Below are 20,886 nucleotides of genomic sequence, written 5' to 3'. Positions count from 1 at the left end.
ATATTTGATCATATGTTCTGGCTGTGCCCCAACCAAAGGGCTTCGGATCTCAACAGTGAGGAGGACTGGAGTCGGCGCATATCCAGCGAAGTCCTCCAAGATCAACTCCTGGCCGTCCGAAGAGCTCACGACATCGGGAAAGCCTTTGGCCTACCGGTGCCTACGTGGGCGGAGCCACCGACTTAGCCTGGGGGCTTGTGCCCTCGGACCCTAGTTTCTCTGGACTAAAATAAAGTTCTTGCCATGCCATGCCTTGCCTTTGAGTTATCATAACTTGTTTCTTTCCTGATTTCGTTTTTTCCTGTTAAAAGCTTACTCATGGCAGGTTTATTTTCCATTGCCGCCACCCATGACATCGTTTCAGCCTCTCTGACTTTCCGCTTGACCTTCTTTGTTGCTGTGTTGCCCACCCTGCAGGCCGCATACTTGCTGGTAAGCTTCCTACTTCTTCTCCTTCGCTGTAAATCAATGTTTTTCCTGTGCAGATACCTGAACACTCTCCCATACCATTTACATTCTTCCATATTCCTCAGCCGTTCTTGATACTCAATTCTACTGCGAGCTTCCCTCACTTCAAAACTAGTCCAGCCCATATCACCCTACAAAGCTACATTTGTTGTCTTCCCGTGAGCGCCCAATGCGAGGCGACCCACCGACCTTTGGTTCCCATCGAGTCCTGATAGTACCCTTGATTTAAAGCAAACAACCACATTCCCAAAAGTAAGTCCTGGAACCATTACACTTCCACATACCTCGGGGGACCTCGTACCTATTGTATCCCCATAGCGCTCTGTGCTTCATTGTGGCTGCATTTCTCTTCCCTTTCACTGTTATTGTTTTTTCCCTGAGTATCTATATATCTATTGCCTTCGTTTATCCATAAACCAAGGTATTTATATTCTGTTACCCGAGGTATTTCCTGGCCCTGTATCTCCACTTTCTGTTCACTGTTTTCAGTGAATACCATAACACCTGATTTTTTATCACTAAATCTCAAACCTAAATTGTTGTATTCCTGTCCACAGATATTAGCTTTGATACAGATACATGATACATACATGATATCAGATACACTTTGCAAAAAAGTGAGCGCTCCCTGCCTTAGGCCTGAGGAAGCGTTCGGTGCGCTGGGTGCGAGAGTATTAGTGTGGAAAACATTCCCCGTCGTCGCCTTATTGCTACCTGTGCCATCGAGTTTCTTGGCGCGAAATCCAGCTTGCGTTGTTTATTGAGTCTCAGTACGTCGTTTAAAAAAGGGAGGAGGACTGCATTCCGTTTAATTTTTTGGACAAGGGATGGACTTGCGACTTTTCGCGATGCTCGATCGCCAGCGACCTGGCATGAAACTTTATGCACTCAACAACGGCGACCGTGCGTTAGGCCCATCGTGGTTGGGCACTTAAAAAGAGGGTTACGTGAAGAACGTTATGCTCAATCTGAGCGTCAGTGACCCACAAGTGCTTCTTGTTCAGGCAGCTTGCGTCTACCCCATTGGATTTGACGTCAGTTAATTTACTTTTAGTTATCTCTTCCTGCAGTGTTGTCGATATGCATTAAAATGCGCATTTAGTGCTATGCAAACTGTTACATATATGTATTAAAACAAAGATAAAATGAAGTTCAGGGATGAACTGGATCAAGAGGCTTGGGTAGACGCTAACACATACAACCTTTGGCATCGTGAAGTGTCGAAGCTGGCCGCATTCCGTCGGGTAGTCTTTGCTTCATATCGCTCACTTGCACTTCGATTAGCAGCATGGAATGATCGCGGACTTTGCGCCCTATTTCCGAACAGAGTGCATTTATGTCATATAACTCCTCCCATCAAGTTGCTTATCAATGTGCTGTCGAATGTGTAGCGACGTGCGAGACGGTATGACATGATTTTCGAAATAATCGTTAGCATATATGGCCCTCGATTTTCGTTTCCTCTCGCAATAATAGCGCGTGCGTTAGCTGTCGCGCGCACACGCGCACGGTTTAAGCCGGCAGTACGCCGGCGGGGCAAGCCCGCGCGCTGAGATCTATGAGCGCACACTGAGCACGTGAGCGTGCTCTAAAACAAGTAGCCGGAGCTGCGACGCACATGCCACACTGAAATCCTACTTCGCTGTCATTAACGTGCTCTTACATGCCTTTTTATCTATGCAACGTCCGTGCCGCAGCACTGTAGCCTGGCCGGAATTTCGGGTGTATGTGAAAATAGTTGGTACGTAGTCACGTCGGCTACAAAAGTGTGAAGCTGGCCAAAAATGTAAGAAGGGCAGATATTAATACGAAGGACTCATTACAGACGAAAACTGATGACTTATAGCTGCTATAAGTGGTCGCTGCGAATCCAAATCCTTGAGTTACCAAACTGAGCCATCCGCACTCTACCGCACTACGGCGTTCACCCACGACGCTCTTTTTAGCGTGTGCCGCTACCCGGACGGAAAAAACTAAATAACAAGAATGACGTTATTCTTGCCGTTATAGTTCGTGCATCCATACGCAACGCAGTGCGCTGGAATGGCATTCAGAAACGTGGACACGAGAGCTTGCCTGAGCGTGCCAGAAAGCCCAGCCAGGCGTGGAGTCGTCTGCTAGCTTTCTAACCGCATAAGAGCCGCTCGCGAGCAACGCGCTCGCGCATGCGCACCAGCTTTTTTGCAAAGTGTCCATTCGACATTGATGATTCCACATTCATAACTTGTAAGAAGTGCCGAGGTGTCCTCCGATTTTTTTATCGCTCTATACAGCTCTCGGGCGAAGGTGCGAGTGTCTCAAGCAGCTAGTTTGGTATAGACGTTATAAATTGCCTCCGGCAGCCTCAGCAACGTTTTCAAGGGTGGGGCTAGTTTTGACAAAGGCGTCCTTGTCATCCTCAGCAAATACTTTGAGAAGATTAATATGGTGACAACACAAGCGACGTTCCGTGTCGACCACGCCCTGCAATGAGGTACTGTCCCTAACATAGATAATCCAGGTGGGATAAAGGAAGAAAAAGCTAAACAAAGTTATTCGCATTAAAACAGGAGAAAGAACCAACTGGAGAACTGAATCACTACGAGAATGATGCATTGGAAGCCGAATACTTGTTGGGGTGTTAATAGATGGGTAGCGTTTTGTTTTTTGGTTATGTAAATCTAGACACGTGAGTCGATGCCTGGGACATCTAAAACTGTAGCGCAGAAGACTGTACGTATATGCCAAATTGATCTAAAAGTGATGTCCTCTGTTAGACCATGTCGGGTGCTTGCGAAATTTTACGTTAAACGAAGCCGGCCTCTACAGAAGAAGCTCGTTGGCGCAGAAAGCAGCAGCGGTTAAGAGTTGAGGACAAACAAAGCATTTCGAGATGTTACGGGGACACATGGGTGCGTACAAGAAACATGATCACAGGCTGATTCTCTCCCGCAGTTGTATGCTGTGCACTTTCAAGCCCTTTCAAGCTTTCTAACTATTTAATCTTAATATGGAGCGATTTTTCCAAGAAAACAAAAGTGATCACAAAGAAAATGCGGCACAACCTATCTCATGACGCCTGTCGCCGTAATGTGTTCACCATTGAATCAATTAGCGATACAGCCTAGTGTCACCATCGAAACGAGTTATGTATCACACGTGTACTATAGTGGGACTGGCTTTAACCCTTCCCTAAGAAGACTCGGGGCCATTTAGAGGACAGTGCACAATGTGCCAGTGCATGCGGACGCTGAAAAACGTGTCATGCGGCAACGGGGCGTCTTTCTCGCGTTTCTTTCTGGACACGTTGTGCCACCTAGTGGCACTGCGAAGAAGTAAGCGCATGACCGTCGAGATCAGAAGCATGGCGCGACAATGCGTGTGACCGTTGAGACTTGTTCCTTAGTTGTTTCTGTAATTGTTTTAGTAATGGTTTCCTAGCGTGGGGGGAGCGGGCGGAGGGCGCACACCCAGAACTGCATACTTCGGAGTCTCAGTTAAGAGCGCACACACATATTGCATTCATGGCACAGCTCGTCAAAGCGCTGGCATGAAAGACATTCATTGAAATACCACACATATCCAGTGCTTATGTGGCGCAGCGACCTAAGGCGTCGGTCGCTGCCGCTGAGGAACCATTGCGCTAAACCAAAGCAAACTTTAGCTGCCCAGCATTGAAGAAGCTTAAATGATCTTTTTTGTCACTGTACTTGGGTAACTAGGTACGTGTCACAAGGAATGTGCCGTTCTACAGCACATTTCTGTGACAGGTACACTCGCTAACAAAATACCGCGGGGCACGCGAGCGCGTCGCGAAACGGCCCTCCTCCCCTTCTAACGGCGCACCCCTGGTGTGGTGACTGACGCCTGCGCGCATGCACGTCTCACCGAGAGTGTAATCGTGCATGTTTCCGCGCTTCCGCCTTGCGCGCCGGCGATATCCGAATGTAGCGGCGAGGTGCCCCTATTGCGATTGGCGCTGTGGTGGCTTCGACGGCCAAAACTTCGTTTATACAACTGAAATCAAGAGTTCATTTTTGTCTTGCCTGTTTCCTTCTATAGAGCCCATTTTCTGCCACGCTCTTCTGCGGCAATACGCCCCGTTTGTAAAAAGAAACAACGAAGATTGGCCACAAAAAGGTACAGCACAGGAAAAAAATGACTTGTTGCGTTCACCACCTGGCCCTATAGGTCAGCGCTCGTGACTCGACAGAAAGCGGCCGCAAAAGCGCGCTCAAGCTCTCAGTTCACATAGTTTTTTTTTTTTTTTTTTTGCACGTCTAAGCCACCACAGCACCAATCGCAAGACGTCGGCTTGGCTTCCCCTCAGCTGATAAAACATTCCAAAAGAAGCGAAATACACAAAGGCGCGTACACCCCAGTTTTCGAGAATTTTCGGGTCGGTGCCTCCAAATTGTCTGATTTCATTGTCCCACCAATACTTCCACCATCCTCGACAGCGCTTCGTTTACCCTAGCACCCACTCTATATTTATATTGGACCACAGAATATCTGTCCTATGTCTTAGGCGGCCTGCCCAGCTCCTATCTTTCCTATTAATTTCAAATACCGCTACCCCCCTTTGCTGTTTAATCTACACCAGTATCCTCCACTATTAGCGTTAGGCCTAACATTTTTTGTTCCATCGCTTGTTTGCGCGGTCCGTAACTTATTTTCCACCTTCATTGTTAACTTCCAATTTTCTTCGCCATATGATAGTACATGAAGAATGTATGACAATATACTTTTCAACGGCAGCTGTGAACTCCCCGGGCACCATTTGGTAATGCAAGGCATATGCACTTTGACCCATCTTTATAGCGATAGCTCTACTTCTCCAGGTACAAACCAAGAAAGCGCCTCGTTCGGCAAATCTGGTTTTCAAGCTCAACCAATGTAAAGCTTGGACTTAGCCTGCCACTACCGGTGGCTGCTGCTGCGTACGCAGCGTGGGCGCCGATATCTCGAAAGGGATCTGCAATGTGAACAAATTGCGCGGTTGCGCGGGCTTCATCTTCAAAGTGATCTGCAATGTGTAAAAAGTGTGCCGAATGCAGGTAGCTTCGTATGCTGTGTGCTTTCAACACTCATTTCGCGCTGAAGCGAGCCGTAGCATGAAGGCCAATTCGCTCGCTGCTGATGCCGCGCCGAGCAGCGTCTATGGGTAGGGCTGCAGTGGAAATATGGATGCGGTAGTTGCACACGACGCCGAGCTACGCCTGTGTCCTTTCCCAAAGCAAGTAAAACCGTGCTATCGCTCGACAAACTTGGTGTAGGCGCGTTCAACCGCGGCAATTTTAAATGCGAAGCATTTTCTGGCAAACATTTGTCACTTTGACAGTTTCTATCAATCTAGCCGTGTAATTCTTGGTGTTCTCAGGGTCGTTTCGGTAACTTGGTATGTATCTAAATTGGCATGGTATGACAACAATGTATGACGTAATTGATCGGTCATGACATGAGCACCATGATATGTGTGTCATGTAGGTCGGGAAAAACCGTCTACACCTCGGTGCTCTCACGATTGTTTCGTTAACTTGGCAGGCTCCCGGCACACTGCTCCGCATAACAAAGACTCCCACAAGGCTGCCGTTTTAGCCATCTGCCGTTTTTTTTATTCTTCTGTGGCATTCCGTATCCATCTGAGTAATCGATCTAGATAATCTTACACCTGAACATACTCTAGAGGCTGACTGCCGATCACCAATTCTTTTTTGTTTGGCAGATTATTCAACGTTACCTTTTTCTTCTACATACTATAATACCTCTGCATGCTTCCTTCGACCTAGTCTTCCACTTTTTCTGTTAACGGGCTCAATGAATTGTTGCAATCTGTCCCCAGTGTTGCTTAACCGGATAATGTCATCGACAAGCTGAAAGTTGTTAAAATATTCGCCATTGATCATCGCCCTTAATCCTTCCTAGTCTAATAGCTTGAATACTATGTGTCCAATGAATATAATTGGAGAGATTGTGCCTGCTTGCGCGACCATTTTCTAGATGTCCATTTTTTTCTACTTTTCTTGTGGGCAATTAAAACATGTGAAGCTAGGACTATCACAGAAACAGAGTCGAAGCCTTAGAAGTTGCGTATACGAGCGCTATGGGTGAACGCATATAAGAAAGTTACACATAAATGAAATAATTATTGAGTTGTCTGCTGAATGATGCAAGCACCACGGCCTTGATGTCAAGTGCATTCAGTCATTCAGTACAATGCTTACGATATCCCCTTACACCCCTAATTACACACAATTGTCGTAACTTTGTCCAAACTCACTGAATTAAGTGATCGAACTGTGCGCCACAGCGAGAGGGAAGAAGGCAGCATATTTCGAGCGACGTAAATGCTCATCTTGCTGATACGACGCGTTTTAGTTACGGCGCATAGCGTCGTGCACGCTTCAGATTGTTCATTGCGCGAAAAAAAAATTTAATTATAGGGTTTTACGTGCCAAAACCACTTTCTGATTATGAGGCACGCCGTAGTGGAGGACTCCAGAAATTTCGACCACCTGGGGTTCTTTAACGTGCACCTAAATCTAAGCACACGGGTGTTTTCGCATTTCGCCCACATCGAAATGCGGCCGCCGTGGCCGGGATTCGATCCCGTGACCTCGTTCATTGCGCGAAAGCAGGCCACTGTGGTCGCATTTTTCATGACGTCATGTTCACCTGACTACTGCGAAGCAGGCGCGGAGCAGCGTAAGACTGTCGCAGGCTGGAGGAAAATTCATTCGGTGAATTCAGAAACGCTTATAAAGGGTTGCTTGAGTGAGAGGTGGAACATATAGAAGTGATATCGCACGTAGGGGCTGAAAGACGTGAATGACATCATTTCGTCCAGGACTGATAGTAGTCTGGGGTTTAGAATAATCAACGGTAGCCAATCATAAGACGACGATGGTTGCCCTCTGCTATCGCTTTTTTTTTTCGTTTGATCTCCCATGGCCTGTTGCTTGTTATTGGCTTGTTGGGCGCAAAACAAGAACTTAGTGGTGTCTTTTTGAGCGTTATGATGCCCGCTTCTGTGCAAAAACAAGATGTCTCCGGGGATATTTGTCAGTGTGGTTATATGAATATAAACATGTGCATGCGTGCGTGCGCACTGTGTGTGTGTGTGTGTGTGTGCGTGTGTGTGTGTGTGTGTGTGTGTGTGTGTGTGTGCGCGTGTGTGCGTGTGTGTGCGCGTGTGTGCGTGTGTGCGTGCGTGTGTGCGTGTGTGTGTGCGTGTGTGCGTGTGTTTGTGTGTGTGTGTGTGTGTGTGCGTGGGCGTGTGTGTGTGTGTGACTCATGCGACAATTCCTCGCTACGTTAATGAGGTGCACTTTATTTCACAGCATCACTATTGTTCGAGCAGTCCACATAATGATTAGGTATCAATGATGGTACGTGATTTTATCCGCCACTTGTTTTTTTTACGTCCTCGTATTGTCGTCCTGCTTCATAGCATAGACAGCATTGCCATCCCTCGTACGCGTACGTTGGTTCACAACCTAGGCCACCGAGTGGGTAAAACCGTGGGCATGGACGCTACTTTACTTCGACTTTGTAGTGAATTGAAAAATGCAGCCATATAATAGAAGGCTTGAAGCAAAAAAAAAAAAAAGACGACAGCCACCGACCAAGAGAAACGCTAAAAATTATTAATTCTTTAAGACCTTTTGGCTTCATACGGAAGCCTTGTTCACAATGGGGTGCTCCGCCGTTTCTATCGGTGGCGTTTAGCGCCGAGCACCAGTGCACCAAGATATCCGGCTTACCCCTTCCGGCCTCCTTATAGCATGCAGCCAGTTCAACAACCTGAAGCATACTGCAGCAATCGTCAGCCGACTTCCGATGTAGAGCCTTTCGCTCCTCGTCGGTCACCTTCACCGCGCCGCCGTTTTCTTTCACCTATGCGTCCCCGGCCATGCAGTCTTGAGGCGGAAAACTTACTGCTATAGCTTCTGAGGCACGAGCTGCGCCATCGTTCAACTGTCTAAGTCCTCGCTTGTCCCGCGCCAATTTTATTGAAGTGTTTGTTGAAGGTGGACAAACTCGCCCTAGCTGACACTGGTGCGGTTATTTCCGTAATGAGCTAGAAGTTTTGCCACTCCAACCTTAAAGTGACGACGCCACCTTCAGGGTTTTCTCTCCGTACTGCGAGCGCACAACATATTCAACCCATTGCAGGAAGTACGGTCAGGGTGCTCATACAAGGCGTGAGCTACAGCGTTGAGTTTCTTGTGCTGGCTTCGTGTTCCTATGATGGGACTTGGGTGGGACTTTTGTCGCGTAATCATGCTCTTATCGGCTGCGCTCGTGCTCACGTCGAACTCTATGTATTTTGCGCGACACCTTCTGCCTATGTGGCCACTCCTGGGGATAGCAAGATTGTCGTCGCCGTCGATACTGACCTGTAACCTCACAGGGCCGTTGTTTTTTTTTGGTTTCCTGCGCCGCCCTTCCCGATGCCACCGTTCTGTTCACGCAATCTGACAAATTTCGTCGCCACCACCATACGTCACTGCCAGTTATCATCTTTGCGCTTCAGGATAACCCCGGAGTACTCGTTTGCAACCCCAACTCGGGCCCTCTGACCATGTACCATAATGAAACGCTTGGCTGTGTGTACCCTATAGACGTTGACGTTATCGTGCCCCTCGATCCCTTTGAGCCTGAGCCAAATCATCAGCTGAACGCCCTGCCACCTCACCTTGCCTCCGATGCCGCGCCCTCGGATTCTTTTCACCGTTCAATCAACAGCGACCTCGCTCCGGCTGAACGGATGCAGCATCTTGCCCTTCTACACGAGTTCTCTACTTCGTTTGTCTTACCGCGAGCGTCACTCGGCCGAACCTATGCGGTTGTTCACGCGATTGACCCTAGGACTCACGCTCCCTTACGACAGCGCCCCTATCGTGTGTCACCTGTGGAGCGTCGTGTAATTACGGAACAAATTGACGACATGATTCAGCGCGGAGTCGTCACACCTTCTTGCAGCTCCTTGTCCTCTCCTGTTGTACTGGTCAAAAAGGAAGATGACTCTATTAGGTTCTGCGTGGACTACTGGCGCCTCAACAAGATTACTCGCAAAGACGTTTATCCTCTCCCTCGAATAGATGATGTCCGAATACCCTCCACTTGCGATCGAGACATTGGCAGGTCCCTATGGCTGTGTGTGATCGTCAGAAGACGGTGTTCGTTACACCGGACGGCCTGTATGAATTTACAGTGATGCTTTCGGGCTTTGCAATGCGGCCACAACATTCGAGCGGATGAAAAATATGTATTTGCTACCTCGATAACATCGTCGTGTTCTCCCCGATTTCGCCTCACATATATCTCGTTTATGCACAATTCTCCGCTGCCTTACGAACGCACGCCTTCAACTCAACCTGAAGAAATTACACTTCGGGGCTCGCCGTCTCACCATCCTCGGCCACGTCGTACCCAAGAAAGGAGTTCTACCTGACCCGGACAAACTACGTGATGTCGCCGAGTTTCCGAAGCCTACTACCATCAAAGAACTTAGAACCTTTGTCCACTTGGCCTCCTATTTTCGCCGCTTCGTCCAAAATTTCGGCTCCATCATCGCTCCGCTTACGAAGCTCCTCGCTGGCCCCATCGATGTTTCTCAATGGGCATCCGCCTGCAATGGCGTCATTGCGACACTGTGCCGCCTATTTACTTCGCCACCCGTGCTGCGCCATTAGGACCCTGCTGTGCCAGCTGAAATACATACAGACGCCAGTAGTTACGGCCTTGGTGCAGTTCTCACACAACGCAAGCCCGGCTTGCGTCAGTATTTTGTGGCATATGCAAGCCCCGCCCTCACCAGGGCGGAAGCAAATTATTCGGTCACCGAAAAAGAGTGCCTCGCACTTGTGTAGCCTCTAGGAATATTTCGCCCTTATTGGTACGGCAGACATTTCGACCTGGTAACAGACCATAACGCACTCTGCTGGTTGGCTTCCCTAAATATCTCTCTGGTTGCCTCAGTCGTTGGGCTCTTCGCATACAAGAATTCCACATTCGCGATGTTTACCGATCCGTGCGCAAGCATTCTGACGCGGATGCGCTCTCTCGATCACCCATGAAATCCGACAAGGGCCCACCTTCAGCGGTGGACTTTTCCCTGAATGCTCTCACCATCACATACATGTCATCGGAACAGTGCAAAGACCCGTGGATTGCATCCATCTTCCAAGTTCTCGGAGCCTCTTTACCCGCTAGCCAGGCCGTGCCCTTCGTCGCCAAGCCATGCATTTCGCAATACACGATTCACTTTTATACCGCCGCAACTACCAGGACGATGGACGTAAATGGCTACTAGTCATACCGAAGCACTTGCGGGCCGATGTATGTGCATTTGTGTTGTCACTGTTCCATGCTGATCCGCAACATGCCCACGTTGGGGTGATGAAGACGTATCAGCGGGTCTGAAAACACTGCTACTGGCATTTAACCATGCAGCCGGCTAACTGCAGCCTCTACCATGTCCCACCCACCCTTTCGAACACATTGTCAACGACCTTTATGGACCGGTCTCGTTCTCTATCGCTGGCAATAGCTTTATAATTGTCACCGTCGACCATCTCACGTAATACGCTGAAAAAACTCCAGTACCTGCGGCCGGTGCTTGTGACGTCACTTCCTTCATATTGCGTCAGCATATACTGCGCCCTAGTGCACCACCACGGGCCGAGTGTTTTTGTCCAGCGCCATACAAGAGCTCCACCGCTCGTGCCCTATCGTTCATCGCACATCTACTGCCTGCCACCCTGAAACCAATAACCTCACGGAACGTTTCAACCGCAGGCTGGGAGATATGCTGTCGATGTATATTGATTCTGACCACTCCAATTGGGACGTCGTTCTCCCCTTCGTGACTTACGCATATAACATCGCGACAGTCAACGACCGGTTCTTACCATTTTTTTTTCTTTTATATGACCATGAACCGTCCTCACCACTTGGCACAATTTTACCGTACCGCCCGGACGCCTCTCAGTTCAGTCCAATTGCTGACGTCGAACAGCATGCAGAAGAGTGTTGTCAGCTGGCCCGCTCGTACACGTCCGACAGCCAAGCCCTCCAGAAAAATTGCCGTGACGACGATCAACATGTGCAGAGTTTTGCCGTTAGATCCCTCGTCTGGCTCAGACTACCATTCCACTCCCCTGCCCTCACTTCCAAGTTTCCTGCCATGTACCACGGTGCTTACCGCGTCATCGAGTGCCAGTCTCCCGTCACTTATGTCATTGAACCGGTCAACCCCTCTTTGGACAAGGGCGGCCTTGGTCGTGACACGGTTCCCATCAGCCCCCTCAAGCCGCACCACGACCATCTCATCTTTTCATCGCCTTGAGTCGCCAGGATGGCTCCTCATCGCCGCCTGGATTATTGTAATGAAACAGAACAGGAAGCAAGCAGTAGAGCGGCGCTCTCATTTTTATATTACGCGAGCGCAGATCACGAGCGGTTGGCACCGAGGCCGTTGTTCTCTTGCGCCTGCGCTGGTTTTTCGTCGGTCGCTTACCGTCAATAAATGCCCTTATTAGTTGCAATTCTTCCGCAGTGTTGCTGAACAGAACAATGTCACCTACAAACAGAAGGGTGCTGGGGCATTCGCCATTGATCCACACTTCTAAGCCTTCCCAGCTTAATAGCTTGAATACTTCTTCCAAGGAAGCAGTGAATAGCATAGGAGAAATTGTGTCTCCTTGCGCGAGGCCATGAATAAGATTTAAAAGTTATAAGTTGGCTTGAATTTAAAGTGCAACACAATCTATCTGGTAATGGCGATGATGCGCTTTCATTTATGTATGAAACGTAATTTTTTGTGAATTCTTTTTTTATTTTCTGTGGCACTGATTAAAATAGAAATGGATGTCACAGGAGTAACAATTGTTTAAATTCTTAGCACGACAAGATGCCATCGTTCAACATTTCAACCGCACGCGGGGAGATATGCTCTGCATGTATATTGATTCTGATTTTTTGGTGAATTCTTTTATTCTAATTTTTTTCTGGCGCTCATTAAGATAGAAATAGAAGTCACAGGGGCAACAATTGTTTAAAGTCTTACAACGACAGAAAGCTGTCGTTCAGCGTTTCAACTGCACGTTGGGTGATACGCTCTCCATCTATATTGACTCTTACTACTCCAATTGTGACGTCATTCTCCCCTTCGTGACTTACGCATATTACACCGCGACACAGTCAACGACCGGTCCTTCACCAATTTTTGCATGTTGCATGCTGTTAACACATTAGCATGCTGCTAATAGCCAAGGTTCTTATAAAAATTTGAAGTAGTCAAAATGAAGAAGTTACTTTGTATGGTATGGCCTGTTGAGGAACCTAGTAATCATGGCAGAAAACTGGCTCATACAACAAGCAATGGAGCACAGTAAACTGCCACTATGGCATCACGTAATGCAATTGCCATGTTGTTTCACAGGTAGAAAATGCTTAGCGAAATTGACAGACTCCATTCAACCTATGAATGATAAGGGTTTACGGAATGATCATTTTTATCTTTGCGAAGTTTTAAAGATTGCTTGAGGCAGACAGCATAATTCTTGCTCGCGAGCTGGGTTTTTCAAAGCGGTGTTGCATATTTACATGCAACACATTCCAAATTCACAAGGGTATTCAATGTTCAGACTAGAAATCTTCAACAACATTTCAATGGGCTTTCAATGTGGAAATACGACATGGTTTCAACAATACACCAGTGACTTAAGGTTAAGCGCATGAGAGCACGTAGGCCAACAAAACGAGACGAAGACACAATGTTACTAACATCTGAATTTTTATTGCACATGGTTAACACATCGCCTCCGCTTGTTGTCCTACGAGCTCTCAGTTATGCATCAACTAGCCCACTAGTCCGTTCTTTTGAATACATCAATGACTTTTCAAATTAAAGTGCCTCAATAATGTTTTGACAAAATATCCCTGGCCAATTATCAGCGCTTGTCAATTTCCTCAATGATGTTTAAACAATACCACATTGTGCTATGAATACCATAGGTTGACACTGACCAATGACATTTCAATAACCTTTCAACAATTTTTATAAGGGATGGAATGCTATATAGACAACTCCAAATGAAGGAGCACGCGCGGTCTGACATAAACAAATGTGCACAGTTTATAGTGACGAACGATAGAAAATGAAACAAAGATCTGAGACGCACAAGAAATGCAGCGCAGTAACTCCTAAGGGATTGGTTGGGCCGGGAGTTTGTTCACTATGCTAAATAAGAGATGCAAAGGCAGACAATCAGGTGGTTTGATCAGGTTATGTAATTTGAAGGCATATGATTGCGATGCACGTGACTACGATGCCCTAAAAGGATAGTGGCAGATAACTGAGAGACGCCTCCATGCTGCATTGGAGATAAAAAAAAAGCTGAATGTAATGTCCATGCACAGGTTATAGTCAATCATTAGCATTTTATCAGACGTGACTCAGAGAAAAAAAAAGAAAAATTAGCTGCCTCATATCAATGCTTTTCGTACCACGTGAAGAAATGGCAAACTAGGATGCTACGTATATGTTAAAACCGCTTATATTCCTGTCCCAAGGCATCCAACATGAAGTTTTTTCTATAGTTATTCCATTATCAGATTAAAGGGGACAAAGCTAAGAAAGACCAACGCTCCATAAGCAATAACAAACATTCCGCGAACACTCTCTTGAATCCTGTCTCAGTTGTATGGTTGGGCGGAGAAAGCACCACCGCAAACAAATGTATCTTATTTTTCTTCTACCGATGAAAGATGTTTAAAATGATCAGACCTTCTTTATTGGACTGATGAAGGAAATAAATTATTATTTTTATAACGAACTAAGAATCCTTACGTAGAATTATAAGCCAGTATGTGAGAAATAACTATGTGAACTTTTGTTATGATGAAGAATTTATTTGTGTTCATTGTCAAGATATGTAAAGTTGTACTTCAAGTAATTTTAAAAAATGCCTTCTATAGACTTTATTCCGAAGAAACACGTATCGCACACGCTCGCAAACATTCGAATCTCGTCACGTGACAACTTTTTTCAGTGAATGAATGCTGCTAAATGATTGTGGGGAAGGCGGTAAATCTTAGATGATCAAGCATTACTTTTGGGATACTTGGCGTAGACTGACTCTTATACATTACGAACGGCAACGAGTCTTACCAGTTGCCACGCACTGCACAATAGCAAAAATACTGGTTCCGTAAGTGAGGTGGCCGCAAAGATGTCACCAAAAGTCGTAAGATAATTAACGACGAACAGAGAGAGAGAGAGGAATATAGGAAGGTAGGGATGTTAACCGGTCAATAGTCTGGTTGGCTACCTTACGCTTGGAGAAGGGAGAATGGGAAGAGAGAGAATGGAGAGAGAAGTTGCAGATACGTGTACGGACAGCACTTGAGTTAACGCCGCTCTCACAAGCCAGAAGTTCTGAGAAAGCACAAAAGAGCCTTCACTGCCTTCTGAGCCGTGTCTCTCTTACTGGATGAGCTGAAGATTAGGGGTTCGAATCGAGTATGAAAGTAATCACAATGTCCTCTCTGTACAAATAACCCAAAACTGTTCAATAGTTTCGCTATTAGGAAACAACGTTCTTCCACCACCTGCAAACGTTATAAGCTTGCACAGTGATAAATCGCACTGCAAGGCATTACATTTAGGACAGCTAGCTACCTTTATAATGTCTGCCCCGTCGTACACCTTGTGATCAAGCTTCAGGGGTCCTCCTGGAAGGCCCAGCTCACCCATGACCACAGTGGCTGGTAAGAGCAAGGCCAGGAAAAATGCAGCCCAAGTTTGCATCGCAGCGTCTCTGAACACTCCACTGAGAAGGCTGCTTGATGGCAGGCGTTATTAAAGCCAGGCGTATAGCCATTGCGTCAGCCTGCAGGTAAAATGAAATGCGTTCTTCCGTTTGCTACGTTTTTACATTCCTTATTGGCGTACAGACTACTTTTGTTTGCGAACCAGACTTCTACGATTCAAAGCACAGCAATGCAGCTCATTTCACCCCGCCAGGAAAGCCGCTTGGAGACAGCTGCACTTAAAATCATGCGAGCATTCGCTGCCATTGTCAGCAAAAAAAAAAACTTGCTTATCGAAATTTCGTTATTTCCGAGAGTTCTTATCGATGCGGGCAGCATTGGCGCTTGACAGCAGACCGGCAGTGACGGAAAAACCTTGGCTGCATGGCCTCACTCGGCGCTCTCTAAAGAACAAATATACCGAACGTGCTGTCATTTTATTTCATGCCCAGGAACGTATCTCTGCTTATCTCAGCAGAGAGATTCATGCTAAACTAACTATGTGACACTGCGAGAGGACGGACAGTACAGAATTTCTCATTAAGTCGTGGTAGTTTCCACTACCACGTCGGGGCTTTATTTATATTTTTGAAAGTTCAACTGAAGCGAATAGGCTTCGTCTGCTTTCCTACAGATATATATATAATATATATATATATATGTATATATATATATATATATATATATATATATTGACACGTGTACTTATCTTTATCGGGCGACCACGTTTCGCCGCCTAACAAATGTAATCGCACAGCGCGGGTCGCGCCTGTATGTATCCGAAGTTTCTGGTAAGTTATCGATGCTCCTACCCGGCTGTGTGTTGTCGCCGAACCTTGTGCTATCTGGTTTCATCGCGTGACGCGAATGGTGTAGAACTTTGTGGAAGGCACGCGGGTCCGAACGATTAGTCTGGAACATTCGACGACTGCTGTATAAAAGCCGACGCGCTTGACCCGCTGATCAGATTTTCGACGATCGCTGACTGTGTTCGCCGCTGTCGCCATTCTTTGAGTGTAGCCTGTTTTTGAGGGCACGAGTTCGCCCAATAAAACGCTAGTTTCGTCTTTCGCAGTTGGGCTGCTTTCTTCACCGTCACTACCACGTGACAATATATATATATATATACATATATATATATATATATATATATATATATATATATATATATATATATATATATATATATATATATATATATATATATATATATATATATATATATATATATATAATACATTTTCATTAAATGCTACCGGTTTGGCAAGGTGCATCTTGTGGCATATATTTCATTCTATCAATGTGTTATCGCAAATTTGAAGTTAAAAACACTTGGAAATCTCTTCAAAGACTAATGAACAGGGTATCGATAACTAGAAACTCATTTTTGCCATACACACTCGGAGATTACAATTTCGGCGCAGCTAGAGTCTACGTCATTCCCGGCGGTATATCAGTTCATACAAATGTTTGGTCCAATATTTTCAGGTGCAATGGCAAACAAAGCTTGAAAGAGTGGTGCCAATATTGACAGTGCCATTTACATTCCTCGTCTAATGTTTACCTAAGGTTAACAGTTTGCCGCGAGTCTCGGCAGTGCCATTCCGATAGACACCCAATGGTTTCCTTGATCACACATACAGTAAACAGTACTAGTACTGCCGTGCAACAAAGCGGAAATTATCCGGTCCATACTACCATAATTTGCCAACATGGGTTGTATGTTGTTTTTTGGGGTAAACACTGGCCCGATAATGGCATTTTTCCGTGAATGCTTATTGCTAGCGTTTGCGAAAACCGTGTACTGCTAACGTCTAAAAACATAAATAAGAAAAAATTCACTATGCTTAGCGCAGAAACTAGAGCTGATTTACTTAGTGACATGTCCAGAACCCTTCAACAGACCTAGTACCACTTCATCTTGTCTGTTCGACATTAGACACAAACATTACTATTTCGGTTGAGATTTATTAACGCCCCAACTTATGCTTATATGTCGCATGAGAGAGGCAGACTTCGCGTTGCTTTCACTGACCTCGTTAGTCAGTTGATTGGTTGGCTAAGTTGTATATTACAAAAATGGACGAACACAGTTGGTTAGTATATTTTGAACAGAATATAACAAGTTGTAGCGCAGCGTGCAACCTTAGACGGCATCATTTCTGTGCCTCTTCGTCACGTCTTATATGCGCTGCGCCAATGGCATTCAATACGACACACCAAGACGTACAACATGGAACCTGGGGCTACTTCATTTCTGTGCCTCTTCGTCCCAACTTGTAGACGCTGTGCCAATAGCATTTCATATTACTCACAAATAAACCCAACGTGCAAGCTTAGACTACTTCATTTCTGTGCCTCTTCATCCCGTTTTATATGCGCTGCGCCAATGGCATTTAACACACTGAACACACATTAGTCTATTAGCCGTCTACAAGACCTCTTGGTGAGATGAGGAAAGCGGCTTAAAAATTGTTATAAACGTTTACAAGATATGATCAAGGCGTCTTGGCAAAATATTTAGGACTTCTGGAAGACGTCTTACCAAAACTTTGTCGGATGTTTTACAACGTCTTGTAGCCGTCGTGAAGACCATCAAGTTCACCGCCTAATAAACGATATAAGACGTTTTGCAAGACATCTTGCAGCCGTTTTAAAAAGGCTACGAGATGTTTTGTAGCTGTTTCAGGAATGGCTATGAAATCAAGGAGAGTCTATTGTGAGGCTAGTTTGTACGACATATTTTTGCTGAACATAAACTGCGCTAGGGAAGAGACACAGAAGTAGAAAAGAAAGAGCTTGATGTTTTTTGTACATAGGGGCTCGGTGAGGAAGTGTTCTATCGCCACACGGTTGTGATCTAACTTAGGCATGCGCATGGTTTTAAGAGGCAGCATTGTGTGATTTCAATAAACCAGTTGTTAGCCGGCGTTCGTCCTGCCTTCTTCAACCACGGTGTCTCGTCCCTAGCTGTGAGATGTGTTACATCATATAGCCCTTTTAAAAACTACTGTAAGAAATGTTTCGAGACGTCTTGTAGGCGTGTTACAAATGTTTTCCCAACCGACTAAACAGATTTTTGAAGAGCAAGCTACGATACCCTCTAGTCAATATTTGTGTACCGTAGCCTAAAATTTACTAAAGCAAATTGTTGGTTGACATTTGCAAATTTGCTGAGTGACAGGTCATTTAGGGCCCCAAGGTGACGTACGAACAAATGATTCAAAGCACTTTAAAATTTTGGCGCCACTTCTAGTCAGGAATGTTCAACATTAATTGCAAGCTTCAACACCTTAACACTGTATCGAAAAGCACCGCTAGTTCATTAGACTAGGGAGTAGTTCCAAAAAAGCACCCTGCGATAGAGATAATGAAGCGCGATGCGTGCCCCCCAATCTTGAAAGCGATCTCCTGTGGCTGCAGAGTGCGGCGAGTTGAGTCCGTAAGCGCTGCGTTCTCACCGTTAGTTTGCTTTGAAGCTAGAGGCAGCACGCAGGTGAATTCGCTCGCTGCTGCGCGCCCTATCATGAGAGCGATCTTCTTATTGGGCGGACGGTTTTCCGCGTAGGGTAGGCATAGCAATCAAGCATTTAAAAAAATACACAAGTCCTCTCAGACGGAAACGATGCTAATTAAGAAATGCAGCGAACCGTTTGTCAGTTCGGTGCAGCCATATGTTACGATGGGGTTGTTACATGGACCCTTCACACGGTATCTTTGGCATAAAAGCTCCACTCAGGTATATGACAAGCCTGTAAATAAAAAAGAAGATTGAATCATGGGGTTTTACGTGCCAATACCGCGACCTGATTATGAGCCACGGCGTAGTGAGGGACTCCGGGAATTCGAATCACCTGGGCTTCTTTAACGTGCACCACGGGTGTTTTTGCGTTTCGCCCCAATCGAAATGCGGCCGCCGTGGCCGCGATTCAATCCCGCCGCCTCGTGCTTAGCAGGCTTTAATCACAGACAAAAATACCGGATTTCTTACGATAACGTAAGTGGCCTATGGCATATCGCACTGATTATTCTGCTGGATTAGCCGAAGAGACGGACATGACACAAGTTAGTTTTAAAAAGTCTGGTAATTATTAAAAACGATAGCACGTCGTATATTACGTACGAAAGCTGGCACGTCGGCACGGCACAATTAGCATGAATTTCGTTGAAAGAAGCCTCTGTACAGAACAGCAGCCATGCACTTGACCTCACTATGAGATCGCCTAGAATACGCAGGATCAAAACCCGGCGTACGACAACAGGATTTCAATGGGGACGAAATGCAAAAAGACTCGTGCGCTGTGCATTGGGTGCACGTTTAGAAGCCCCGGTGGTAAAAAGTGGCCCACTAATACGTACCTGAGAATCATATCGTGATTCTGACGCGTAAAACCCCATATTTTCATTAACTACGAGTTTGGCTAAAGTTTCGTTATCTTGAGCCCTCGAGATTGAGGAGATTTAGATTCATGACTTGCTTTACGAAAGTCAATGCGGATTAACGTAGGCCAACACAACTGGTGGGTGAAACGGGGGGGCGCCAAAGAAGATCATGCGCAATGTTGTGTTCTCTCATCTTCCTCCAGAGGATGCCACCTTGCGCAGCCAGCCACGAAGATCACAATATTTTAATAATACCGACCAGCAGTCAGACGATTCGCAGCATGCCTGTATCTCGACAGAATGCGCAGTACAAAGTCAAAACAGAAAGGCGTATCACACGCAACCATCTCAAGGGAAGTTGAAACTAAGCACTTTGCTGTAACAAGCGTGCGAATTAGCGCGCACATGAAGGGGAATTACATTCGAGGCGGGAACATTTTTAATAATAAACATGCCAAACAAATTATTTCGGTGACGCGAGTTTGCCTGATTGCGTACCTGATAGTAAACGCGCGAATAGCGGGCCAGTGGAAGCGCAAGCAACGCAGTTCTATGTCGCCAAACGAGCGACGTTGGTTGAATCCTTAAGGTTTCGGGATACGTACAGCATCCGCTGCGATAAGCTATTAACGAATAATTAACTTCCCCTAATGCCCCTCTATGCACAGGGTACTAACTCTCCTGTACGCATTCCACGGACCATGCATGGCTGCAAATAGGAATGAAAGTTTGTGTGTTGACATTACATCTTCTACATGTGTTAGGATCACGGAGAAAAATATGTAAACGCAGAAATAGTCGCTCACAATGTGGAAGAAAAGCACTCATTTATCTTTGAAACACCTGTCTTAATGTTAGATTGGACACCACGGCAAGCTCACAGTATACTTTTAGAGTGCTGCTCGCAAACGTGACATGTCCATGCAAAGGTCATTTCGCCGTAGCAATTATCAGAAATAAGGCGCGTTAATGTGGTACTCACTTTTCTTGTCAGCAAAACGTAGGCATCGACGAAATTTTTGCCAATGTTTTTCAATGAATTGATAACTCAAATAAAAAATTCGCTTTTGACCTTTTTCTTTTAAATGCAATAGACCTCCTGAAACTCGGTTTAGTGGTCGCCGAAAAAAACGATTTCTTTTCGATGTATCAGATAGGAACCCTCCAGCTAAAGCTTCCTCTTAAACGCGATCCACAGCAGCGCGGCGATCAGTTGTTGCCGCAGGGCAACTTCGC

At 46.0% G+C, this 20,886-nt stretch overlaps 1 protein-coding gene across 1 annotated transcript in view; it reads right to left on the bottom strand.

The window, feature by feature from the left end:
- The window catches only part of LOC126522273 (uncharacterized), a 29,193-nt gene extending 13,437 nt beyond the window's left edge, over positions 1 to 15,756 (bottom strand). The window contains exon 1 of the mRNA XM_050170993.2: positions 15,137 to 15,756. Coding sequence (XP_050026950.1) covers positions 15,137 to 15,265 — 129 coding nt within the window. The 5' untranslated portion in view covers positions 15,266 to 15,756. The remainder of the gene's footprint in view (positions 1 to 15,136) is intronic.
- Positions 15,757 to 20,886: the final 5,130 nt, after the last annotated feature.

This window comes from Dermacentor andersoni, chromosome 6 (assembly GCF_023375885.2).
Source record: "Dermacentor andersoni chromosome 6, qqDerAnde1_hic_scaffold, whole genome shotgun sequence".
In the NCBI taxonomy this organism is placed as follows: domain Eukaryota; kingdom Metazoa; phylum Arthropoda; class Arachnida; order Ixodida; family Ixodidae; genus Dermacentor; species Dermacentor andersoni.
This window is presented reverse-complemented; position numbering and strand designations above follow the sequence as displayed.